General features: G+C 45.0%; 1 protein-coding gene across 1 annotated transcript in view; it reads left to right on the top strand.

The window, feature by feature from the left end:
- The first annotated feature begins 63 nt into the window (after positions 1–63).
- Positions 64–26,682, top strand: part of IGFN1 (immunoglobulin like and fibronectin type III domain containing 1) — a 41,424-nt gene continuing 14,805 nt past the window's right edge. The window contains exons 1-11 of the mRNA XM_085210408.1: positions 64–372; positions 984–1,146; positions 16,126–16,265; positions 20,648–20,716; positions 21,237–21,359; positions 22,596–22,735; positions 23,200–23,299; positions 24,155–24,202; positions 24,718–24,763; positions 25,081–25,255; positions 25,842–25,955. Of these exons, the coding sequence (XP_085066534.1) occupies positions 20,698–20,716; positions 21,237–21,359; positions 22,596–22,735; positions 23,200–23,299; positions 24,155–24,202; positions 24,718–24,763; positions 25,081–25,255; positions 25,842–25,955 (765 nt within the window). The 5' untranslated portion in view covers positions 64–372; positions 984–1,146; positions 16,126–16,265; positions 20,648–20,697. The remainder of the gene's footprint in view (positions 373–983; positions 1,147–16,125; positions 16,266–20,647; positions 20,717–21,236; positions 21,360–22,595; positions 22,736–23,199; positions 23,300–24,154; positions 24,203–24,717; positions 24,764–25,080; positions 25,256–25,841; positions 25,956–26,682) is intronic.

Raw genomic sequence — 26,682 nt, 5'->3', positions numbered from 1 at the left:
GCCCGCCGCGCTCTGATGAGAAGGGCCGCACCTCGCTGCTGCCCCTCAGTGTGAGGGAGGTGCGGTGCGGTGTAGCGGAACGGTCCAGGTGTTGTGTTGAGCCACAGAGGGACAAGCTCTGTCACAATAGAGCAGCAGCAGCTTGGCTCGGGCTGTTTTACTTTTATGAGTCACGTTTAGCATCCTCTAGCTCGGAGGGTGCGGGTCAGCAGCGTTCTGTGTTAGAAGCCTCAGTGCTGTGCTTCCCAGAGCCGTGTCCTTGTGTTCAAGGGGACGTTCTGTGGGCCTGGCTCTGCAGAGGAGGCCCTCAGGGGCTCTGAGCTGTGTGGGTCTCTTTGTTTGCTGTTTGAAAATGGAAATCAGGAGCCCACGGTGAGATACGTTCAACTGGAAGTGTGCATAAATCAGGGAATGAGGTGTGATGTGAGACAGCTGGGAGGAGGTTTGTTTCTGTGAGCGAGCTGAGACCCTTGTGAGGTTTGTAGGACACACAGATTGTGGAGACTCGGTTCTACATTGCACCCAGGTGTGGGGATTCCTGATATAAGGGTGTTTTCTTGCCCAGCACTGCCATGTGTGAGGTGCTGCCCTGATATGCTCTATTCCCCACACGCTCAGCTGGAGTCCATTACGGGCTCACAGCCTGCTCCAGCTGGGCTGACCCAAGGAAACGTTCCATGTGAATAATCCTGGCTATTAGGTGCACAGGAGACTTCTAATTCCTTCCTCCTACTCCAGTGCTGCCAAGCGGAAGCGCTGCTGTGGTGCTAACTGGCTGCTCTGGCTTCTGAGCACGACCTCAGCCCTGGCTGTAGGCTGCTTCCAATGTTGTGAAATTGTTGAGTTTTTATAGGTTTAAAGGCCAGATGACCACAGGGCTTTTATGTTATCAACTTGCCCAGCACAACTGGTAAGGAGGTATTTTTATCTGCTCTGACCTCTCTGTTGTCACAGTAATCTATCCTTCTTTGTTTTTTCTGCAGCATAACTATATATATCAGTGCTTCTTGTGGGACTGGAATAAGCTGGATATGTGCTTGAAGGGCACAGCTTCACCTAGTGACAAGATGCTGAGCAATCCTCCTGGAGTGAGTAAAGAAATGACCCAGGCAGCTGAGATGCTGTGTGCAGGGATCAGTTTTTCAGGTGAGTACCTCAGAGGTAAGTCTGCCACATGCACAATGAATTTGGAACTTTCTAGTCCCTCTTTCTGAAGGCTGGTTTCCTTCGTATGCATGGATATGTATTCTGTAGTGCAGGGGAGATGCTTTATTTGTAGCGATGGGAGGGACCATAAAGCACATCCAGGACATCATTTTCTGTTCCTTTCCTTGCTGGCTTTTTCCTTGCAGCCCTAGCGTCTGTCCCACATAGCTCAGGCAGTGGGCTTAGTTATCTTCTGAGTTCCAGCTTTCCCTGAGTAAGAACTATACAGGTCTTCCAGGTTTAGTCATGTTTCCTGAATTTTTCAGTATACTGAATGCAGGACAGTGGTGGGTCCTGGACCCTTAGAGATCTTGCTTGAAATTCTGAGTAGTTTGGGTTGATGTTAGCCACTGAAACCAGCCTACAGAGATCTGTGACTTCTACAGCACTCTGGCAAGAGGCTTCACTGTAACTGGGAGAAGAATGTAGGATGAACAGTGATCTTGTAGGGCTGTGAATTCTGAATTTCTGCCTCTTGCTCTGTGGGCAGCAGACAGGTGAGAGAGATGTAATCCCATCTGAGATAAAGATGGGATCACATCAGGTTCTTGATATCTAAAGGGCAATTTAAATTAGATTATAAACAAACAGATTGGCTTGTAAATATCCTGGAGGTGTGTCCTACTGTAACAAAAAGCATCCTGTAATTCAGAGGGATGCTTTGTCTTCAGTCAAATGATTGCATCTCTGTGTTAAGCACAAAATGAAATTTGCTCTCAAAATGCTGTCATAATTATACACTGATAAAAGAGGATGCAGGTGTGTTTGGGCACTGAGCCAGCTTCATTTAGCTCTCTTTCTATCTCTGGTTGGTTTGTTAGACTGAGGAGTAGCAGTTCATTTTTCTCTTTTTGCTTTTAACTCCCTTGCAACTCAAAGGAAGTGGATTTTGGTGATGTGCCTCAATCAAATAGTACACAGTTGTGCTCCAGGGTTTCTGTGAGGATGACTGAAGAAATCCTTGTGATGGTTGTAAGAACTTCTTGTGAATGTGCTCTAAGATCTCAGTGTGAAGGTCCTGATGACCTTAAAACCATATGTAGAAACCTCTTGAACTTCTGAGGAGCATCTGCTAATGAACAAATATTGTCAGTCACAGGCAGGAGCAGCTGGTCTGTGCGTAGGGGTTGTCAGAAGATGTGGCTTTCCCAGCATGCAGGACTCTGATAGCCCAGGAGATATGGTGTCAGTACACGTCCTTCAGTCATGCACAGACAGGCTGGTGTTGTGAAGGTCCCTCTGTCAGGCATGGCCTCCCATGGGATGGGCACAGGGCAGTGAGCAGCCATTCCTGTAACAGCTGTGAAAGGATGAATGTGGAGCATGAAATCTGGTATTGGTCTCGTGGCTCACAGCTGCAGAGCAAGTGCTTGCTTGCACCTTGAAGTGTGACAGTGAGGAGACTTGTAGCATCAGCAGCAGAGTTTCTTTGGCACAGCAACTCTGGTATGGCTTGTCCTGAATTTGGACTCATGCTTTTCCTCCTTGGTTGCTTTTAACCATTTCATAGGCTGCCTCTGCCCCTAGGTGGGGAAGCATTTGTGTGTAAAGATACCTGTGAGCAGTCAGTGACAACCTTGTTGCTATCCTCCCTCTCTTCTGTGCGACGTGGGGAAGGAGGGAAATGAACAAAATCAGGCTGTGTGGTAGATAATGGAGCAATTGTAGCATCCTCTGATCCTCTGCTGTCTGGGTGCCCTCCACCCATCACTGCACTGTGGAGGTTTCCTTGCAAGATCACTCACGACTTGGCGGGGATAGAAGTGAAGTACTGCAGTTAGCAATCTTTTGTTGCCTGTCTTGTTTAACTCAGTTTCCTTTTACAACAAAGTTATCTGACTCCTTGTCTAAGGGAAGCCAGTACAGGTAATTCTTTGGTGTCAGCAAAGGTTTCGATGCAGTTTCTCATGATATCCTTTCAGGCAAAGTGTCCAGCATGCAGCTGGACAAATACACACTGAACAATTGGCTGACAGATTGGGCTCAAAGGGTTGTAGTAAATGGGGTTATGTCAAGCTAGCAGGCACTAGTGGGACTCTGCAGGGCTCCATTCTGGGGCCAGTCCAGTATTGTTATAGATGTTTTGTATGCAGAAGTTGAATTAATGCTAAATAAGTTTGCAGATGACACTAAATTGGGAGAAGCTGTTGACTCCCGTGGGGCTGGACAGTAGACCTGAAAAAACTGCAGAGACAGCAGTTTGTTACCAGCTGCAGTGGGCTGTATGATCACCTGTAGGGACATACTGCAGTCACGTTATGTCACTGCCAGTCAGCCCAGCTGTGCTGAAGTTAACCCAAACTGCTGGAGCTCCAGCTGCTCTTCTGGGGGACTCCTATCTGTGAGGGATTGCCTGTGGTGTGGGATTTCCTTGGACGTGACTTTTTCAGTTCAGACTTGCTCCCCGTGAGCCCAGTGACACTTTTGTTAGAAAATAGTCCATCCTGTCTGGAGTAATATTTTTGTTGCTAATTTTGGAGGTAATAAGACACCACTGTGGCAGGCATTGCTCTCCTCGTGTATGTAGGCTGTATTAAAAATAGACTTTTAAAAAGGGCCCAAGAAATTGTTTTTTAAATGGTCCTGGATCTTTGTCAAGAGGGCTCTACGCTGCTCCTCCCCCAGCACTCCTCTCTCTCAGGAGTGCTGCTTCCTCTGTGCCTTTTGGGTTTGCCTTGTTTGCTGCCATAGATGTTATTTCTCATGTTATGTTTCACCTTTCCACGTCCCACTGAACAGTCTCAGCAGGACAGGAGGGGATAATGTTGCTGACAGATTGGAGAGCAGGTTGTTCCATAGCTGTCAAGGAGCCATGGAGTGCCTCTTCTGCTTGGGAGGGAGGACAGAAGGGCCTGATGTAGTGGCAATGCAAGTCACAGTTTGAAGCAGTGATTGAATGCCTATGGACACATGAGTGAGCTGCACTGCTGGGACCTGCAAAACAGGATGCTTGGGTGTCACAATTCAAGGATGTAAAGTTATTAGAAGGCATCCAAAGGAGAGCTGTGAAGTTGGTGAAGGGTCTGGGGAGGGCAAAGTGTATGATGTGGGATCTGTGTGGGAGCTTGCTGGAAGTGCTGGAGTTCAGATGAGGTAGGAGAGATGGAAAGATGTCAGTCCCCTATGGGGAGGGCTCTGATCAGTGATCTCCAGACTGCCCCAGCATTGCAGGCCCAGGCCCTTGACTTCCTACTGATGTGTCTTCCTACAGCTAGCTCCCTCCAAAGGTCTGCCTCAGCCTGGCAGGTTTCTGCTTGGTGGCAATGCAGACCCCCCTGTTTCTGTACCAGCTGACCCTATTTATAGATTTCAAATGATGGCAGCTGGGAAAAGTGAGACATGTGAAGTATGATGGACTCTCACCAATAAGGCAGGGTATTTATTGGAGCTGAAGCCTTGTTGTCATTGCACACCACGAGGAACTCTGCACATGTGTTGGGGGTTGTCATTTCCAGGACATTGGGCCTGTCATTCAGTACAGAGCAAACAAAACATTGTTAAAATGGAAGGAGGGATTTCTGCCTGAATAAATTATACCCAGTTATCACCACCTAGATAGCAGTCAATGCCAGGAAGCTTCTCCTGAGGGCTAAGATAACATCTCTCCCTTCATGTTTTGTTAGCAGTCTGATCTCCCAGAGCAGTATCACTTGCCTTTCCTGCACACACAGGACAAGCTGAGGGAAAGCCAACTCTGCCACATCTCCCAAGTGATTTAAAACCTGCGGAGGGTGTTTCCATCGCTGCTTCCAGTGCTTCTGTTGTCACTGAGTATGATAAAGCTGGAAGTTCAATTGGGCTTTCAAATGTGCATGGACAGCATGTGGTTACTGTAGGAACTATCATTACCAGTATTAAATGACATCTTGTGGTCTAGCCTTGAAAAGGACAGTGTACACCTAGTACTTATCCTGAATTGCTGCCTTGGATTGGAACACTTAGTCTGATGCTCTCTCATTACTTCTCTTTTTTGTGTGCAATCCTAGGAGCCAGCAGCTGGGCTCAGAGACAACAGATGCAGACAGCAGTTAGTGCTCCAGCCAGCCTCAGCTTTCCCTGTCTAAATGCAATGCTGTAGCTGTGGTGTTGGGCAGATGGAAGGGAAAGAGCCCTGAGGAAGCAGAGGAGAGAGCAGGTATGTGCCCTTTCTCTGCAGCCTCCTCCCACTGCAAAGGTGTTTATCCTATTGACAAGCGCTGTGGTCCTTTCATAACTGCTGCATTAGCAGAGGATCAAGTAGCACTTAATGGGAGCAGACTCCCTCCTGAAGTGTGATTGAAAAGGTCACTGAGGTGGAAGGGGAGAATATCTGCAGCAGGCTGACATAAGCCTTGGCTTCTGATTGACAACAGGTGTATAATTGATGGGCTGCCCTCTCCTCCTTCCATGTATTGACTCAATGTTTTGCAGCGACGCCATCGAGCATCTGCTGATCTCAGTGGGTGGCAGATGAGAACACAGCCTGGCTGCAGGATTCAGGGAAGGGGTGATCTGAGGCCAAGTTTTGCCTTCTGAATTAGCAAAAGCAAGGAAATCAGGCAAGTTGTGAATGAAGCTTTCTCATGCACTGCCCCAAGTGGGATGGGTAGGCTGACCACGACTGAGCTCTTCTCTTTTGGCACAGTAAATAGTTACATTACTCAGGACTACCAGTTTTGCTGGATTTGCCTCTCCCTTCTGCTGGACCTCCAGTAGATTTGCTAAAATGAAGTTACTTAGTCTCAGATTACGTACATTTTTAACATCCCCAGTTTCTCTGAGCCAGCAGGAATCTTATTACTGCCCCTGTAGTTATGAGCAGTACTGATTGCTTTAAGTGTCTTCTTACCCTGCTTTTGGTGTTCCATCTGTCTTATATGGTTTCATTTCAGAGAATGCAGAGCATTCAATCCAAGCCAAACTGCTGATGACAAGCTAATTAAAGATCTAGCAAGAGAGGACGACTTTAATGAGGGAGAAGTGGGAGGAGAGGCAATTTGCCAGGGCTGTGCTGTGACATTCTTGCTTAGGAGAGCTGATTGTGTGTTGTAATTGATGGTTCAGGGGAGCTATTCAGTACATGGACTGTAAGGCAAAGGAACAGAGATGTCTTTTTATGGCATATCCTGAAATGCTGTGATGGGATCACAGCACCCAAGGGCCAGTTCTTCCTCCATATTGCCAAATAAACAGTTTTAACATGCAGGTGCCCTGCAACTTATCCTCTCAGCTTCTAAAATTCCTCTCACCAGGGTGATTATTTCCTGATTCTTGACATCTGTTTGGACAGACACACTGACATTTACGGAGCCACAAGAACTGCAAGCTTTTATGCATACCTATATAAAGAGGTGTTGAAACTGGCTATCTGTAATTTACAGTCTGCAGCAGGAGATCCACTGGACACAGCATGCTGGAGCATTAGCTCTGCTGTCAGCCCAATTGTCAGCTGGATGCCAAAGGAGGTTGATCACAAATTAGTAGAGTCATGAGTCTTAAGACAACTGCTGTGCTTCTTAGGCACCCTGCAGACCTTAATAAAATGCTCTTACACACATGTACACAAACACATGCATACATGTGCTGTTGAATGGTGGTTGAATCATCACTACTGACTGGCAGGGAAGAAGACAGGGACATAATACTGTTTTATGCACACAGAAATGTCTGTTATCTGTGATTTCTACTGAAGAGATGTAGAGGTATTTCTAGTAGGGAAGAACTGGTGTCTCCTGCTTGAAGGGCTTTGATGGCAGGGTTAGTGACACTCAGTTTCTGCACAGTGCTGCCTTGTTAATTCAAATGAGTACTTTGTGTTACTTAAAGCTTTTTAAATTGTTCTGCTGTTTGTTAGATTGTCAATGCATACGCTTCAGTATAGTTTGGCTACTGAAGGAGAATGCACTGGAATAGGAATAACAAATTCTCTAATAACTGCATAGCAAGTCACTCCCAGCTGGCATTTACTGTAGCCAACGGTTTCCAAGTTCAGTGTCTCCTGGCCATTTGTCTTCCCAGACTTGAATACTGACCTGTTCTGCAAGGCAAAATCCTCATCTTTTCAAGAAGAAAGAGCTAAGTCAGAGCCCTCTCTGTGAGTAGCTCTTCTGCCCAGCCCTCACCTCGCCATTCCTCAGATCTGATTTGAATCATCTAGGTGAATGTTGGTAGAGACAACGTGCTGCTTACAGTGAGCAAACAGGAAAAGGATCTGGGGCCCTGTAGGAAGGGACACAGAAGTCATAGTGGATACCACGTTGAATATAAACCACCCGTGCTGTGCTCATCATGAAGTTAACTGCATCCTGGGCTAAAACAGGAGTATGGCCAGCAGAATGTGGGGTGGTTATAGAGATTTATAGGGCCAAACACTTCTTGGAGATGCCAGTTAAAGCAGGCAGTGGTCACAGGTTAGCTCAGGGGTTTAGGTCTAGGAAGCTGATATAAGTTTGGAGCAGGTCATGAGAGGGGGTGAATGTCTGTTTTTAGGGGAGAGTACACTCAGTGGAACAAACCACAGCTGCTCCAATGTGGGGTTTAAGGGAGTCCTGCGGAGGCCCCTTTCACTGATTGCTCTGTGATGCAGTGACCATCAGTGGCCCAGCTGCCTGCTTAGGTGACTTTCAGGTTCACCAGAGGTTCACTTTGTACCTGAGTCTGAGTGCTGTAATCTTGCCTGTATGAAACAGTGGTTAGAACCATGCGATATAGAAAATAATAAATCCTTTTTCCTAACTACAGCAGAGAGCACTGCAGGACTTGGCTGCTTTGGAAACTCTCACAGCTTTCCTGCCACCTTCTGACCAGGTCAGCATGGCTGGATCCCTGGGACCTGTGAATCATTTAAGAAATTGCTGGAAGTACTGATGTGTGAAGGAGCCCTCAATACTTCGAGACTTATAAAGGCAAACTGGGATCATCCCTCTCCTTTTACCCTCTGGTTGAGCTCAGAAATCAGCTGACATAGTTAAGCCGACAGTCATTAAATTTATGTGTCCTTTGCTTCTGTCATTCTGTCCTCCTGTCTGATCCAGCAATTTGGGTCTTTTGACCTTTGTGGCATGTAGCAAAGCCAGTGTATCTTGGCCTCTGCCTCAGACGCCTGTGGTTTGTTGTTTAAGGAAGTTTATTTCTCAAGGATGTAGTCATAAGGTAGCAATGTGTATGTTCTATTTTTGAAGACATACCTAGAGAGTCAGGAAGGAGGCCAAAACCCTTCCAGAGAAGATGGGCAGCAGATCTCAATGTTCTTATCAATGAGATGTAAGTTCATAAACTACAAAGGAGATACAAACTGTGGATCAGGGTGAGTAAAGAAAGAAGGAGAAACAAATATGCCAGCGTGGTGAGATGACCCTAGAGGAAGACAGTGATAAATAGCTAGGTAAGCACTTGGGAAGAAAAAGCTGAAATGGAAGGGTAGATGTGCAGGACAAAAAACTGAAGCTGTTTTAAAACTGAGTATGTAGTCTCAATATAAACAAAGCTCAGAAATACTATTCGTAGTCCTAAAGGTGAGCAGCAGCCATCACTGATTTGATTGCTGTGCACTTTTTAGAATCCTTTCTGTGCCCTCCAGGGCTGATAGGCATCTTGTCCTCTGTGCAGGTTGTCCATCCCGCATCAGTAACCTTCCCAGCCTCCTGGTCTGCTGCTGCATGGGGGTGGGACCCCATTTCCTGAATACTGCCTTGAAAGGAGTGATAAAAAAGGCCAGGAGGAACATCTTGCTTATTCTTTCCTTCTCCCTGTGATGAATGAGAAACTGTCAGTGTGACCCAGCTGGTCCCGGGGGCCATGGGGGAGTCCAAAATTCTAATGACACTGAGGAATAAAGGCCAGCCCTCTCAGATTATAAGCATGTGAGCTTTTCCCTCTTCTCCACCATAGGCAGCTCTGCCCCTGTATGGTCACCCTGGGAGGAATAATACCTTTGTTCTGTTTAAAACCCTCTTCAGGGGCAGACACCACTACTGGGTAAAAAGAGGTGAGTAAATGGTGAGCCCAAAATAGGACTTGCCTGAAAAATGAGCTGAATGAAATAGAAAGCACATGAATGGCTGTGAGCATGGCCCATTTGCTGTCATGAACATAGACAGCTCTGAATCATGTGTGACTCCAAAATCTGTCAGTCAAAGAGATTGACAGGGACACATTGGCTTGGTAAAGCCCTAACTGCACACAATTTGCTTGCCATTCAGCTTGCCCCAGGGCAATGGACCAGCTCCCTCTAAATGCAGGGTTACTCAGGGCCTTCGTCTGGGTCTTGTTTCCTCCTGCTCAGCTTCTGGCACTGGTGTTGTCTGCCCAGCCAGCCATCCCAGAAGGCAGCCCTCCCTCATCAGTCACCAGTTCTGTCACAGGATCTGTCTGACACCCACTCCTCCTTTCCTCCCTTCTCCTAGCCTTGCCTTGGTATATCAGCACCCCTGACATTATGCAGCCCATGTCAGTGATGCATCTATCCATCCATCTGCCATGAAAAGTGACCTGCTCACTATTTCCCTCCACCCTTCAGTGGGCCAGGAGTCTGCCTGTCTATTTGACTGCAGGCACAGTTGTGCTTTGAGGCAGAAAATACAGAGAGCATGTGACACCAGAGGCAACACATTAAAAAGCAGCTCATGGAGGCTGTCAGAGGACCAAGTTGTAAATTGGGCTGCAAGGTACAGTAACATAGTTCCTATTCAGAGGCTTTGCCTGTGGCAGTCTGTCACGCATCAGGTCACTGTCATATGGGAGAGTGAATGAGGAAACTGGTTGCCACATGATGTTTGGAGGTTAAAAGCTCAGCTTTTATGATTCGTGATGCAGCGTGGTCCCTCACAAGGCCAATGAGAACTCCCAGCTGTGAGCCAAGGCAGCGTTATGGGGTGATATCAGAACTGCTTTGGGCCTGGACCCAAGAAAACATTTGTAGGCTGGGTGCTTACTGTCTTGCTTAGTGTCATCTGTCCTGTTTTGTGCCTGCACGTGGGAGCTCAGGTTACCCAGAGAGCAGTCAGAGCTCGGTAAGGGCATATGTCTGTCTGGTGGTGGTGCTGGGCCAGGTGAGCTCTGCTGATCTCCTTAGCCACAAGCAGACAGTAATTTCATTTGGAGGAGTCTGGAAGAGGTGAATTAGAAACCCAGTTTGGTTATCTCTGCAGGTTAGGTTTTGGCCAGTTTCTTGTATATGACTGAGTGCTTGGCACGTGCTCAGGTTTTCCTGCTGCTTCCTAAGATGCAGTAACTGATCCAGTGTGCAGAGCTGACAGAGGTGTGGGGAAAGGGACGTGCAGTAGTTGTGCAAGTATCTTTTGTGACCATGTCTGCTCCTTGACTCCATTCTTCTTGAGCTTAAAGCTTGAGAAGAGCACAGGATGGATAGTATTCTTTTTCACAACAAAGGTTCCTGGTTCCCAGGCTTCATGCACAGGTTGTATGTTTGTGTTTTACCCTCGTTTTTATTACTTTCAGTTCAACTCCTAACAGGCAATTTAATGACTGAATTGCAAACATAAGAGTGCAGAGGGCCAGAGCTGGCTGTGCTTTAGGGTAATACTCTGTGGGTGAGCAATAAAATCTGCCTACATCGTAAATAAACCTGAATAGCTTATTTTGGCAAAGAATTCTCATTCCTGACAAATGCAATTTTGAGACAGCCAATTACCACTTACTAATCTAGGATGAAATACTGTTGGAAACTGACATCCCAAGTCAGCTCTGACACAGCATTTGGTGGATTTCCAGTGGAGTCTTCTCTCACATGTGTGATAGGAAATAATCTTTATGAGGGCTGTCAAAGGGAAGGGAATGCTCAGGCTTACAAATCACTGAAGCGGGTTATGGGAAAGGGATGTGTCAGGATTGCTAAGTAAAGCATGTTACATAAGGCTGCCCGTTAAGTTTGAGGTCTATTGAGTGAGACATTTTCAAGCTTATCAGATTGATTTTAGTATCTCCTGTATTTTTCTTCTTTTTGAAGCAGAAGTTTTTGTTCTTCTGCAGGACCTCCTGCATTTTGCTAAGTGTGCATGAAGGTGTATCAGTGTGATCATTTGGGATGTGTCACTTGCCACTTTAACATCTTACATCTGTTAACTCTTTTCTCAGCAGATTGTGGGCCATCACAAGCTCACAGCAACAGGAAGGCTCTTAGTTACTGAGGGAAGTTTAGGAGATCCTCATTTCAGGTGGCTGCTGTGATGCCAGGGAACTGAGAATCTAACCTCAGAGAGCTAATTTCTTCAAAGTAGAAGAGTTAAGGAATAATAACTCCATTTGAGTCATCTGATTTCTTGCAAAATACACAAAATGCAAACTTCAACTGTCCTCCTGTCAGTTTATCCTGGTGTACCTCTTCCCATGCTTTACAATTAATTGCTGACCCGAGCTCTGACCCTTTTATCTACACTAGATCCAGGTGATTCTGAATAAATGTCTCCTACCAGAGGAATCCTTTGCTGATGAACAGGACCTGGCGTGCATCTGATCTCTGTTTCCAGCCTGGCCTAATGATTCCTAATCCTCAATGAATGGCTCCTAAGTATCTGCTGCTGTGAAGGGATGCACACAGATACGTGGGTAACAGCCCCCCAGCTGCTCTCAGCCTCCCCACAGGGGCACAGGCTCGTGCTTTTCACCTGCAAGTTCCTAAATTCACAGTGCAGGTGAGCTGGTGCTGGAAGTGTGCTCAGTCCTTCTCTTTTATTCATAATACCAACTCTAAAGAATTCTTTCAAAAAGGAATATTTTTTTGAGACTTATCCTTAAATGTGCTTGGCCGCTCTCTTTAACTGAATCTCAGACTATCTGATCAATTAGTAACCTTAATTATTCTTGAGATCGGTTTCGAAACAGTGAAGCTGTGGTTTCATTCAGAACATTCAGGGCTGTTCAGTTGTTTTAAGGAATTGCTGTGAGGAGGAAGTGCAATCTGCTGACTTGTGAAATATTGCAGAATTATGTTTATTAATGCCGGATTTGTGCAGCACCATTACTGGTATGGACTGAAATAACAACGAATAGGAGGCAGGTGCCTCGGGTTCCCATTAAAAAAAAAAATGATCTGGATGTCTGGCTGGATAACAGCCCTGTGACAGCCTGCACCTACCAGAGGGGGGAGAGATAAAGTGTGAGAGGGAGGGAGGCAGAAGGCGAGACAGTGAGCAGCTGAGGAGGATCCCAGGGACCCGGTGCTGATCCCACAGCTGAGCACGGACTGCAGGAGGGACGCAGGAGCTGCAGCTTCACCACTGAGCACACTGCAGCACACTGAGAAGAGGGGGACCTTTAGGAAGACGTGTCCGGGTGAGGGCTGTGTGCCTGTAGCTGGGTTTGCTGTGAGCTAAAGGCTTGTTGGAGCTCCTTGAGATCCCTTCAGGAGAGGGGATCAGAGGGAGAGGCAGATCCTGATCAGCTCATGTCTGCATGAAGGGAGCTGTGAGCCCTTTGTAACACTGCAGTTCCTGGGGCAAGCAGAGGTGGAAGGGGAGAGAAACAGTCACTCCTTCCATCATGGTTATTTCTATCTATTTGGATTACTTCTCTGCTGGATGCTGCCGTGACTTTTTAGCTCTGGATAAGACTTATTTTGTTCTGATCTTTTCCTTCTGGATAGGTAGAGAATTTGACAGAGGACAATCTTCAGAAGGAATAGGGCTGCATTCCCAGTTATGGCAACCTCTGGCACTTTTGTGGGTGCTCAGCAGGCAAAGATCAGGCAGAGCGCTATGGGAACAATGTTGAGATGTATGTTATGTGAAAATATTATGTATATGTGTTGAAATGTATGTTTGTGCAAAGAAAGTGAGAAGGCTGCACGTGTGCTGCAGCCTCGTGGAGTTTCACAGAGATTTTCAGTGTCATCTGTTTCACTAACAGCTTTCCTTGCAGGTGAGGGTATGGTATATTACATAGTTTATAGTGTGAACATTGAGGGTTTTTTTATAACCTGTGGCTATTGGTAGGTTGGGCAAACAAATCAGAAGGGGGGTATTTGTTATCTGTTCTAGTGTGAAGTGGGGGGGAATGGGAAAAAGCCACGTAAGTTGAATCCCTTGCGGCATCTGGATGTGCACAGCTCCCACTGAGGCTTTCAATGCTTGGTGCATTTATTTAAGAACAGATACGAGTCCAGAAGGCACTCATACACCTGATGCAGGGTGGTAAAAAAAAAAATAAATAAATAAAATACTGTTTCCTGATCCACCTGGGTCCTGCCACATCTGACTGAAAGAATGTCCTGAACTTCATGTGTTTGTGACCAGCAAGAGCAGTGCTGTCGGAATCACCTGACTGAATGTTGTACGTAGGCTGCAGGTAACTAGCTGCCTTCACTGAGTTTAGACCTTTATTCCGTTTTCTTTGCCCTTCCTTAAGTGAGTGCAACTTTTTCTCACCTATGTCAAAGTAAAATTTGAACCTGACTTCTGAATTTTGCATACCTTGCTCGTTGCTTATCCCTAAATATTTCTGTCCCAAGGCTTCCCTGCCATCTCCCTGACTTTCAGTGGAGAGAACAACTACCTGTGCTGCAGAGGAGTGCTGTGGCTTGGCTGTAGTGTGAGACTGGCTTTCAACCCTGTTTGTCTGTTGGTGTATGAGAAAACATAGCCAGCTTTTTGGACCCACCAGGTCTTGTTTTCTTCACTTCTTGCTCTGCCTGGGCTGTGCAGTGGGCACCAGTGGGCTCTAGGAAGATTCAGTCATCACTCAGTCATCACAGAATTGGTAGGTTTCATACTGATGTACTGGAGAGGACAGGAATTAAAGAAAAAACAGAAAACTGGAAGAATTGTGTTTCTAATATCTTTTTAAATTCAGTCCTGGAATATCTGGCCTGCAGCCGTTGCCTCTTTGATGCTTCTTCACTTTGATGCCCCATGTTAGGGGAAGGAGCTCGCTTCCACGAGCATCTTGTTTGCATTGCAGGCAGTGGGAGCTGCAGAGCGTTGCAGGTTTTCAGCAGGATGCAGTAGATTCACTGCTGGCATGCAGGGGTTAACAGGACTTTTGGGTGGGCGGGTTGAAAACAAGCTGTGAAATGGAAGAAGGTCAGCCTCTTGGAGGGATTTGCTCGGTCACAGATGGTTTTAAGTTGTCAGTCTGTCTGTAGGGGAGGTTTCCCTTCCCTCTGCCCAATACAACTTAGGTAAACCAGGACTGGAAGTAAGGCAAAGCTCCATAACAGGATGCTTAGGTTCAGAGAAGCAGGCAGAACTGTGACTCTTCTGGTCATTGCTAGAACCTGCGTGTAGCTAGTGGTACAGGCTGACTCCAGGAGCTAACAGCTGTTTGTTGCTAAATACCATCAGTAGTGCAGTATGGAACAAATCACTGGGGAGGGAGCATCCATGGAAAGGGAGTTGCAGGCGGCCCTGGGGCTCTGGGTGGATTTGGGGCATTCCTGGGGCTCACTCTGCAAGCAGAAGGCTCTTGCTGAAGTAGATGAGAGCTGCATTTGGATCTCAGTAAAAACCAATATATGCTTATTCCAGGAGTGTTCCCATACTTGGCATGAAGAGTTACTGCCTTTAGATACTTGTGTAGTGACTGGCTTTGTTAAAGGTGCTTAATGCTCAGGCTGCAGCGTATGATGGACAGAGTGATGCAACTGCTGCTCTGTGCCAGTGAGATGAGTGTCAAAGGAAGGATTCTTGGGATGATTTCTGGGTCAAAGCAGGTGGAGGAAGGGGCTTTAGGAAACCCACTGGAACACTGCTGGGAAGTGCTGTCTGCTGTGGTTTTTCCTGTATGTTCACCCCCCGTCTACATTTTAGAACTCTAATCTGGTAGGACATCAAAGGAAAACTTTATTCTGGTTCTTGTAGCTTTGCAGTATGCAAACCATAGACAGGATGATAAAAATACCTTCACTGCTAACTGCTGGAGCTAGCCCTTCATCTCAGAGTTAAGCGTGAGGTTTTAATGTTATGTGTGTTATGGATTTAAAGTAATACATGGTACACAGGGCAAAGTTTAAAAAAAATAAAAATAAAAAATGTGTGCTTTCAGGCAGGAATGAATGAAAGGGAACCCCAGACTGAGCAGCCCTGGTTGTGTGTTGTGCTGTGGGATGGATTTCATCACAGACTGGCCAGATCTCCAGGCACAGCCAGCTGAGTGGAGGAGCCTTTGCTCCCAAGCTTGCTTTCTGGTGGAGGAAAGAAGGTTCTGATTTTGCAAGGGTAGATTGGAAGCAGAAGGTGTTGGGGTGCAGTGTGCTGCCCTTGTGTTGCCATGATAGACCTGCCTGTGGGAATAAGTGGCCTTGTTGCTGCTCATGGGAATGGGAGTCAATCTGTGGTTGCACTGGAAGTCGAAGGCTGCGAAGGGAAGTGTCTGCTTTGCCTTTAGCAGTCAAACTGTTGCAGAAGGAACTGTTTCCTCCAGGCCTCTCAGTTGTCTGGTCTGTATTGTTCTATTATGAAGACCAAGCCCAGACTTGGTTGCCCAATTAAGAGATGCCAGAATCCACTTTTTTTCTCCTAATGAATTAGGAGCTTTCCTAAGGACTTGTGACTCAGAGAACCAGTCTACTGGTGTGTCCTACAAAACTTGGATGTACACCTTGTCCCTTCCTTAAACAAACTATGGATCCCCACGAATATTTGCACCTTGAGACTCAAAGTCTTGACCCAAGTGGCACTTGGAAATGCAGCATTGCCTTGACTGATGGTCGCATCTGACCACGCTGGCTAGCTGCCGTGTTTGAGGCTTGCCAAAGGCACTGGGTTCAAGCATGCTTCCCATGCTGCACTGGGGAACCAAGGGTGTATAATCCTATAACCACAGACAGCACCCTATAGAGACATCCTGGTGAGGCTGCCGCTGAGTGCAGGCTTGGCTTCCAGGAGAGTGGAGAAGTGAGGAAGGAACAAGAACGTATATTTTCTTTTGGTATTTTTTAATGATATTTAGATCAGACTAATAAGGGATGTGGCTTCTTCCATACAGATTGCTAATATCTGTGACCAGGAGACCTCTTCAACTGCTATGAAGAGCTCTGTGATCTGAGGCAACGAACCAACAGCTGTGGTCCTGGGAGGTGCAGAATTGAATTAAAGCAGGATCAGCTCAGAAGCTCGACCTCTAAGGTAGTGAGTTTGGTCATGTCACCTCTGAGATACGTGGCAGGGGTGATACAGAGAATGAGATGCAGCCATCACTGCTATGGTGGGCCCTGCTCTGTGATGCTGCTGTCTGAAAATTGTAAATGTTCTGGGTCTTCCCAGTGTCCTACAGCACACACTGATTTCCCTGGTAAGATGGCAGGCTGTTGGAGTTCTGCTCTGATGGTCCCATGGAGCACCATGTAGCATAGGCATGCTAAGCTTTCTGATCTTGGAGACATTACTTCTTGTGATGGCGAGCAGGGGATACGTTGCCTTGTCTTCTGGATGTTTAGTAAAAGTGAGGTATTTGCTCTGCAGATCTTGTAAATTTATTGACTGTGAAAATGCATGTCTGTTACAAAATTTATGGATGTATTGTGAATATTGGAAGGAACAGACTGGCTTGTGCTTGAATTGTCATCCCATGCCTGCTTCACCCAACTGACGTAACCTCAGTGTCCTGTTCACAGCTCCTAGAGTGTCATTGTTCTAATTCATGCAGGCAATACAGGTGCTGTGTGAGTCCTTCTGGTATTTTGTACCAATCTCTTTCACAAGTACACAGCTATAGGGTATCTGGTGTACATAAACTGTGGGCAGTGTGAGCCATCACGTTATAGTCGTAACCCCTGAGGCAAGAGAGAAGTTGGAGTCAAATATAGATTTACTGGAGGAATAAGTCACACAGAATCTGATCCATGGGCGTTCCTCCCCACTCCACACAAGACCTCCATTCATCACTGGAACACTTGTGACCTGCTCAGAAATTTTCATGAAGTCATTGCTTCTACAGTTGCTGGCCTTCAGTTTTGTGTTTTTTAACAAAGTGTGAGACTTTTCTTCAAAAATCTTCTGAAAAAGGAGGATTCAAGCTGAAAACAGTGCTCGAAGTTAACAAACAAGCCCACTCAAAGTTGAAAGAGAAGTTTTAAGTAGAAGATTCTTCTTCTCAATGAGTATCTGGGTCTGCTAGTGCAAAGTTCTGGAATTTGAGACAGAACATGCAACAGTTTGGTGTTTAGATCACTCACTTTGTTGGGGATTTCTTGTTTTTTATATGAATTACAAGGAGAAACAGAATCTTAGAATGGCTTATGTTGAATGGGACCTTAAAGATGATCTGTTTCCAAGGGTTGACAACCAGCAGATCAGGCAGCCCAGGGTCCCAGCCGAGCTGGCTTTGAACACCTCCAAGGATGGAGCATCCACAGCTTCTCCATACAACCTGTTCCAGTGCCTCACCGATCTCTGAATAAAGGATGCTGTGCCTGTTACTAATTATTTTTTTTTATGATGGTCTGCATTAATGGCTTTGTACCGTGTGTGTGCTGTGCTTGCACCAATGTCTGCAGTCCATCCTATGCTCTCCATTCCCTGTGCATCAGTCCCTTGCTGCCTGTCACTTCTCTTGGATTTTACCTAATTTTGTTTACCAGTCTCTGCCAGCCATCATGTCACCTCTTTTCTGTGTCTTCCACCATCTGGAGCTCGTAAATAACTACTTGTGATACTACCAGTACAGCTGAACCCTGGCACTCCCAAATGTTTTGGTATACTTAGCTGATACGTGACTTTATCACAAGAGCCTGGTTAAGTGCAGAGGGAACGGGCTCCTCAGTTAGCTCATCCCATCAGATTGGTGGACAGGCAGGATGAAAGGCAGACCTCCCATCAGGCTATCTGGTTTATTTTGCTGGTTTAAAGATACTGTCAGTAGTCGAAGGCTTGCTCTTGCCCTATTGGGAGCAGTGGAAGCTTTGTTGCTGTCTCCAGAGGGGACATCTTGCAGCTGAAAACCACACGGCCTTCTGCAAAGGGCACCAAATAGCCAAGTCTTGGCTATCTTAATGAGGCCAGCGCGTGATGATGAGATACTTCTCAAAGAATTGAGAGTGTTGAGCTACTTCCAGCATTAGCCCTGCCATGCCAGGACTGGTGGTGAGCAGTGTTTCATACCGGAGGGGTAGATTGCCCTTTGGAAGTATTTGGCTGCCTGTTTTGAGTAAATAGCAACGTCAGTGATCTGTTAGTTTGGAGAGCTGTGGTGCAGGCGGCTGTGGGTGGAGATAGGGATTCCAACGTGGCAGTTTTTGGAAGGCTTTTGCTGTCTTTCATTTCTTTTAAACATTTTATGATTTCTGTATATCAGGGCTGAACCCAAGTGAAGGTAATACAAGGTTATCTGTGTAAATTTTTGGAAATAAGCGGGACAGGTTCTGAAGGTCTCTGTGCCAGCTGATGTGGTATTTTCAAGTGCACATTTTAACACAGAAGGCATGAGAAAATGTGATGTGTTGGATTAATTACACTGAAGGAATGTTCTCTTGCATATTCCAGCACTGTTATTTTAACTGTGCAGTCAATGCGTGGTATTAAGATGTCTCACTCTCGCTCTCCAGAAGACAAGAATTCACAGGAGTGTGAGGACTCACAGCAGCTTATCTTTAATCCATGTGAATTTCTGAAATACTTACGGTCCAGTAAACTCACCAGTTTACACATAAAGTTTCTCAGTGGCTTTGGGCCTGAGGACCGTGTTCATGTTTCAGTATAGATGCTTCAGAACTGCCTCGTGGGGGAAAAAGTCTTGAGAAGCAAAGGGTGAATGTGAGCCAAACACAGAGCTTAGGGGAACGCTGTTGCGGGCTAACGACAAGCAATCACGTTTGTTGAGAGTTGGGCATTTCAGCCTGTGGAGTGGTGAAATGCCACGTTTTGGGAAGATGCAAGACTGCAGGAGGGGGTTATGGTGTTTGCTATTAACACAGTTCAGGGCCTTGGAGGGCAAATGAAGACCATCGGGAGGCGGCGGGGAAGAGTCCCTGAAGGGCTCTGCTGTGCAGTGCCCTGCATGCTGCAGCCTGGAAACATCTTCTGATGCGTCAGCTTTGCGTTTTTCCTTCCCACAAGATCTTCCTTCCCTTCAGTTGCAATTCTTAAAACACTAGAAGCAGTAGATACATGATAATGCCAAAATATCAATGCAGGCAGGCTAGAATACGGATACGTGACGCCCACACCAGATTGGAGCTGAGGTGGAAAGAGAGGAACTGGCTGTCATTCACAGTCTCGTGTATCATTTTCCATTCCTGTTGTTTTATATGCATCTCCACTAAAGTTAGAGAGGCAAACAATGATTTTCCAAGGAGTCAGTGTTGATCCTGCCGTTGTTATGAGTTAGTGTAGTGTGTAGAGCCCTAAAATGAGGCTGAGGACCACGTTAGAGCCAGTGGAGAGATGTCTGTGTTTTTATCTGCAACTTCTGATGAGTGGGAAAACAATGCTTGTCCTTTTGGTTCAGAATTTGACCCCAGAACACGGAGTTCCACTGCCTTTGGTCTGTGAGACAGGGCACAAGTGATTTTTGTTGGCTGCGTTTTACCCTCAGTGAAACCAAGCATCACACGGATAAACACAAGTCTGACCAAACTTACGACAAGGAAATGCTGGGGTCCCACCCAGAGCTTTCATCAGGCATAGTGTAGCAATCAGGGAGCAGAAATAACATCGTAGGTGTGCTGACCAAACCCATCTGCCTTTTCAAACTGTGAAGAGTTGCATGTTCTTGTGTGACTCTTGTGTTGAGTGAAGGAGCGCAGAGGGTAAATAGAGACAGCATTTAATCCCACATGGGAATCTAATCTAATTGCTCTTTCAGAGCTTCAGTAACTCTATAGTTTCTGCCCATATCTCTCTCATATGACAAGGGATCTGCTTGCATGGCTTGCTTGCAGGATGATGATGTGTTACTGTGCGTGTTGACCACTTCATAAATGCAGAGAAAGAAGCACCTTCAGCAGAGGATCACACAAGAGACAATAACTAGTTAATGCCAAATTTACACTTTGCCATTTCCTTCTAGAGTAAGTACTGGCTTGTGGTCTGCACTGAGGCTTGTTGCTAATTTGGACAAGCTAATTTAGATCAGGGATGTGCTTCTGCTTCGTGCCTCAGTTCAGACATCCATCTCTGTAGCTTTCTTCTCAGCAACTGCTCTTACCATCCATCAGAACTCACCATGTGAGTGCCATGTGGTGTAATATTTGCTTGAAACATGAGAGGAGGTTTTGGAGGGAAGCCAGGTGACATGGAAACGAGGAATGTGTCTGAAGGATGCTGTTAGATGTGGTTGTTTACCATTTAGGCCCTCTAGGCATTTTCCTACCTGGTTTGTGTGGTGCTGGTGGTTCAGAATTGTTGTTACGTGCTTTGGAAAGAGGCAGCAGAGCTGTGTTGCCTGGCAGGCCTTTCTCAGCTGGGATGTAGCAAGTGAGGAAGGAGAAACTGCGTCATAAGAGCAAGCAATATTGAGGTCTTTCATTTCCATTCTGAGCTGAAAGTAATGAAATGTTTTTTCTTTGCAGGAGGACCTGTAGTCTATTTGTATTGACCACAAGCAGCTGAGCAAAGCATCATGGCAACCCGTCCAGGAGGTGAGAGAACAGCCACAGCTGTGAAACCTGTGAGGACTGTACCTGAGAATAAACCCAACTCGTTCTTGGTGTTATTTGCAAATAGGTGTTTGTTTGCCTCGCCACGGCAAGGAGAGATGCTGCTGATAGGCTTGTTGGGTTGTGCTGACCTTTGCAGCAGTGTTTTCCTTATGCCAGATTTTGAAATTTTATTGATGTAAAGCATTCTCTATCCAGAGCATTGCTAGGCATGTAAGCTGATATGCCCCTGGATTGCCATCTTGACTGCAGATCTTCCCACTTTGGTCATAGCTTTGCAGTAAGTCAGCACAAAGTCATAGGCAGGAATCTCCAAGCCTTCAGGCATGTTCCCAGTGTTCCCAGCCTATAGTATAAGAATGGAGAGGTCCTTTCTGGCTCAATAAAGGCTGAGCAGAAGCAGTTACTGTTCTACAAGGAGATGATATGGATTGTGAGACCATTTCTAAGGCATAAGTGTCATTAATGTTATCTTAATGGATGTTTTTCCTTGTCTTTCTAGTGAAACCTCCCCAGAAATCTTCCATCCGAGGAGTTCACATTACCCAGTTTGTGGATAAGATTCCAAAAGGATGCAGCACACCTGACTTTGAGCGGAAACCTGTCAGTCTAACATTGCAGGAAGGTGAGATTCTTTAAAAGAAAGAAATGAAAGAAACCCAAACCCCCAGTCAAAGCTGCAGACCCGCAGCCTTGATTCCGTGTCTCAACTCTGAGTCAGCAGACTGAACAGCTTCTAGCACCCTGCCTTTCTTCTCCTGCCTTTGTGTCGATTCTCATGGTCCCCTGAAATTTTATGAAGGAGTGCAGTGGCCTCTAGTGGTGTATCCTCCCTTCTACCGGCAAGTTTCATATATGAAGCAAGGCAGTGTCTAAATTTTCTGTTATTTCATCTCATACAGGCTGTGCATAGCTCATATACAAAATACCAGGGCATTAAGGTCAGACACTGTAAAACAGAGTTCACTGTTTATGCAAATGCACTGTGAGTACCTTTAATTATATCATCATTGCTTCATTTCATTCAGTGTATGTGTTAACAGGTACTTCTAGCTGTTAGAATTTGACAGAAGTGTAATCAATTGGAATCAGCCTTGAATAATAGATAGTTCTGGTACTGCAGTCTCAAAAGAAGTTTGAAAGAAATGCCCTTTGGTAAGAATCTGCTGGCTACATGGCCAACAGAGCTTGCTGCACCATACCTGCTTGGTTTTGGTGGTGACTCTTTAGAAGGGTGTGGGAAATATTGCAAGACTTTCTGGGGAGATGTTTTTACATTGTTGGTCATCTGAAGACCAAAGTTACTACAAAAGAAAGATAGTAATCGTTTCCTCCCTGAGTTACATCCACTAATCTCCATTACTATCCCAGTGTGAACACTCCCACTTACCTGCTCATGAGTCACATCTCTGAATTGTTGTTGTATTATATTCCTATGACTTTGAAGCTCTTCAGAAAAAAAAACAAAAAAGCATTTGCACTAGATAGTGGTAATGCTGTTGGGGATTTCAGTGGTCAGATGAAGGATACTCAGGTTGTTAGAGGAGCAGAGGTGAAGGAGGGAGCTCACAGGTGAACCCCTTCCTCTTCTCCCTTCCTTGCATCCTCAAATAACAGAGCCTGTTGTGTTTGGAGTAGAAGGGAGTGCCAGGCCAGCAGATTAGAAAGGGATTGCAGAAAGATTACATGTACAGAGCACATGAGGAAACACCCTGGCTTGCGTGGGTCCTCCCATTTTTTCTTTACAGACAGTTAAGGTACAGCAGTGGTGGCTGACTCTGAAGAATGCTCTATTGATAACACAGGGAGCCTGTCATGAGGTCTTCATGTTCAAGAACTAATTTCTTGCCTCTTTTGAAAGGTAAAAATGCCATATTCAGAGCTGTGGTCAAGGGTGTCCCTGCCCCTGAGGTGAAATGGAAACGTGCAAAAGGAGAAATAAACGATCCTGCCAAATATCTGATGTTCTACAGTCCAGCTACAAGCGAACACATTCTGCAGGTAAAGATGAAATATTGCAAAGAGGACACACAGAACAAAGAGTGCAATGAAGTGTATAAATGTGCAGTGCGTGACAAGGTGAGAGCATCAGCATTTAGAAGTGTGTAGATAACCATGTACTAGAAAAGCATAGAACTGAATTTTATCACTCCATCCACGTGATGATGAGCAGGATGAAATAGGAAGAGGATCTTAAGGTAAAGATAGGTGAAGATTCCAAAGGTAAGAGATGATTTCTTGATGAGGGTTTCTTCTCTTAAAACGTGTCGAGGGAGAAAATGGTCTAAGTGTTTCACAAAGAAAAGCTGATCAAGATGTCACCAGGTCTGAAACAGCACAAAAGTTGAGCAGAATAATTGTAGGAACAGAAGATTTGAAATTCCAGCAAGTAAAGTTTTGTTAGGATTTGTGTAACTGAACCACAGTACATGACTGTGAGTTCTTACTGTGTTCTTCTTTTTAAGATAAATAAAATCACTGCAGGTGACTCTGATTTGTACCGTTGCTTTGCTGTAAATGAATATGGGGAAGCTTCATGTTCTGCTGGCCTCAGGATCATACAAGGTAGGATTGACAGTTTCTGTAATCCAGATATCCTGTGGTCCCAATCATTGGGCTTTGCTGTCCTCTGCAAGTGGGTGCCCAGAGCATTGTCTAAGTATCTTCAGTGTGGAGAGCTACTTTCTTCTCACTGAGGACTGGAGTTCTGCAACTCCCCCCCACTTTGGTGCTCCATGATAACATGAGCTTTAAGAAAAGACAGAAGAAGCTGGATATTGTGATCATTGCACTAGACCGTGCTCAGAAGCTCTGGATTTAGTGCTGAATTGACTCGATCCTTTATGATGCTGGGCAATTCAGGCAGTCTTTTTGGGGGGATCCATCTCATTTCATTTCAAATGTCTCCACCTGACCTAGCCCACTCTTCCCTTTCATAGTCAGTGGAGAGCAATGTGTTCTTCATGGGTAAAATACAGCTGACCTGTTCTGGGAATCTACTTGAGCTGAAGGTGTGGACTACTTTGGCAGTGTCTGCTTCACCTACCTACCTATAAAATAAGCTTAGAAAGCAATTATCTACATTGTGCCTGGTAATCCTTGCACCCTAGCTCTCTAAAAAAAATAATGTTAGTATTTCCCAACATTACTTAAAATACAAGCTTTATAGGGTAGAGACAGCATTCCCCACTGCATGGAATATCTAATGAGCACAGAAGCAATTGCAGTAGAAATACAGTGTTAAGGATGTATATTACTAGGAATCAGCATCAAGTTGACAAGGAAATTCAAGCTAGAATTTATTTTCCTCTTGCATTAATGACAGATGTATTATAATTCATTGTCTTACTGATATATAGTCTGTTATCTTCTTTATCTCATGGATTGTTTTTCCTGTTTTTTTGTCTTCTAAACCACCAGTTGGCTTTAAGAGGAAAGCAAACTATGTTACTGGTCATCCTGCTGAAGGTGAGTTAGATAAATATTTTTGGCATACTGAACACTGAACATTACTACTTATTCTCCTTGGTTAGCGTGAGGAGAAAAATCAGCACAGAAGGTGGGGAGGAGCAAACACGAAGTGAGGCATTGCATTGTGAGTGTAGAAAATGCCAAAGGCGTTTGAGGAAGGAACAGGAGAGTATTGCCAGCTCTTCCCTGCCTCCCAGTCTTTAACAGGGGATAGAATGATTAATTCTTTAGACACTACAGCAGAAACAAAAGGAATGTGAAGAAATTGTCTCCATTCTGAATGGGGGAAAAAAAAAAAAAACAGCAATATAATTTAGGAGTTTCTCTGTCTTTTGTAGCCTTGAAACTTACCCCAAACTTGCAAAGAATGGAGTAGGAGAAAGTTTATAAATATCTCAAGTTCTGTGCATACTGTCTGCTTGGTACTCACCTTTGGGTAAAATGACATGTTAAAATATGGCTTCGAGCTGTTATAATTAATGATTCCTTTTCCTTTTTGTCCTCTGTAATAGAATTGAAAAAGAGTCTTCAGGACCTCAAGAAGACGCTGAAGAAGCGGTAAGCCTCCATAGAATGAGGACCATTTTAATACTTCCCAGATGTTTCTTGACATGATAGCTTCTTAAACCTTCAAGTCAACTCTTTTTGTTTCTGAAGTTGCTCACCTTATGGAGAGATATGATAGAACAATTTGCCACCCTCTGAGAGGCCAGAAGACCCCAATAGGTCCTGTTTTTTCTTTTCTATGTGCACAGGGATGAGTAAACTACAGAAACAACAGAGAAAGCTGAAAAGAGGGCAAAGTGTAGAGGGATAAGATGCCTTGTTTTCTGTCAAAAGTTCTTGATTTTTTTTTTTTTCTTCTTGGTTCTAAGGGCTCCACTACCAAAACAAAAAGAAGTGGACAAAGAAGCAATCTTCCAACTGTTACTGCATGCAGATAAGAAAGATTATGAGAGAATCTGTATTAAATATGGAATTTCTGACTTCCGTGGCATGCTGAGAGCTCTGCAGGATTTGAGGAAGGATACAGAGAATGAACAAGCGAAGGTAGGATAAACTCTGAAGCTTTGAAAGCACTGAGTTTCAAACTAACTGCCAAGTCCTACAGTCACTCAGTAGCTTCTGAAAACAGATTTGGACCTTCCTAAATTGTTTTGAAGGTGAAAATTTTAATGTGTGGCAAGGAATGATTTACAGCGGTGTTTTAAAGTCCTATTTCTGTGCTTGATGTGGACGAAAAAGCTACCCACTTCTTTGAAGTTGACTTCATAAATTTCAGGAGATCCTGAGTTTAGGATGATCCTTTTATTAAATTGCATACATTCAGCGACAATTGATTACACAATTTAGCTAATTTGAACATCAAACTGAAGATTTATATGCACATACAAACCATGTAGAAACGTGGGCAGGAAGAGGTTGTATGAATGGCATCACACGTTAAATACAATTTGCCCACAGGAGGCAACTCAGGAAACTTACAGGTGCTTCTTCCATACACATGCAGTTAGAAGTAGCTCTTTTGTGTGCAGATGGAAGGTAGATTTCACACTAGTTCAACAGCTTAAGAACTTCTGTCATGGTAGCCTTACCTTTTACTAAATTCTTGTGTTGTTTTTTTTTGTTTTTGCAGTTAATTCACAGTATCAAACACATGGAACACATTAAGGTCAACAAGGATGGAAGTGCTTCGTTTAGTGTGGAGATGGACCTGAAAAGTGCAAGCAGCAACGTTTATCTGCTTAAGGTAGGAGAGGAGAAATGAGTTGGCCAGTTCTTCAGACACAAAATGCATGAAATACTTTATTGATTGGGCAGATCTGGGAGCAAGAAAGTGTCTTAAAGAAGTCTGTCCATCACAGAGTCCTTGCCTCACTAGGTAAAAAGTGTTGGCTTGGTGGTCCAGATAGTTTTTAGTGGTTAATATCACTTAGGATTTATCGATCCCAGTACAGCAGAAAGATTTCAGCCAGTTACTGACATCTTGTTGACTTCCAGAGCTCTTCAGGTAAGAGGAAATTCTAACTATGGCTTTCAGGATGCACAAATTCTGTGGTCTCATATTGGAAAGACAGATTTAATTCAGTTGAGTGTTATATGCCATTCTAATTCAATTTTTGTGAAAGAAGATATCAAGGAAGGGAAACATCCCATGGAGTTCTGTAGTTACTCTGCTGTGATGCCCGTGCGTTCAGTGTTGTGGATGTTTTTCTGGAAGATACATTTCAGTAGAACTGTGGTTAGTAGCTTTAGTATAGGGGAAAATGGACTTAATTAAAGAGGAGGTCAGACTAAGGGCTTCCAAATTGCAATCTATGCAGTCACAGCAAGGGCACGGGGACTCAGATGTGTCACAGATGGGGGAGTGGCAAACTTGCCTGTTTATCTGTTTGTGGAGATACTAAATCTTCAAAGTTTCAGCAGCTGTGTATTAGTTAAGCTTCAAAACCTTACATAAGCTTGCAAAGCACTTA

Source organism: Meleagris gallopavo, chromosome 28 (assembly GCF_905368555.1).
Source record: "Meleagris gallopavo chromosome 28, MGAL_WU_HG_1.1, whole genome shotgun sequence".
Classification (NCBI taxonomy): domain Eukaryota; kingdom Metazoa; phylum Chordata; class Aves; order Galliformes; family Phasianidae; genus Meleagris; species Meleagris gallopavo.
This window is presented reverse-complemented; position numbering and strand designations above follow the sequence as displayed.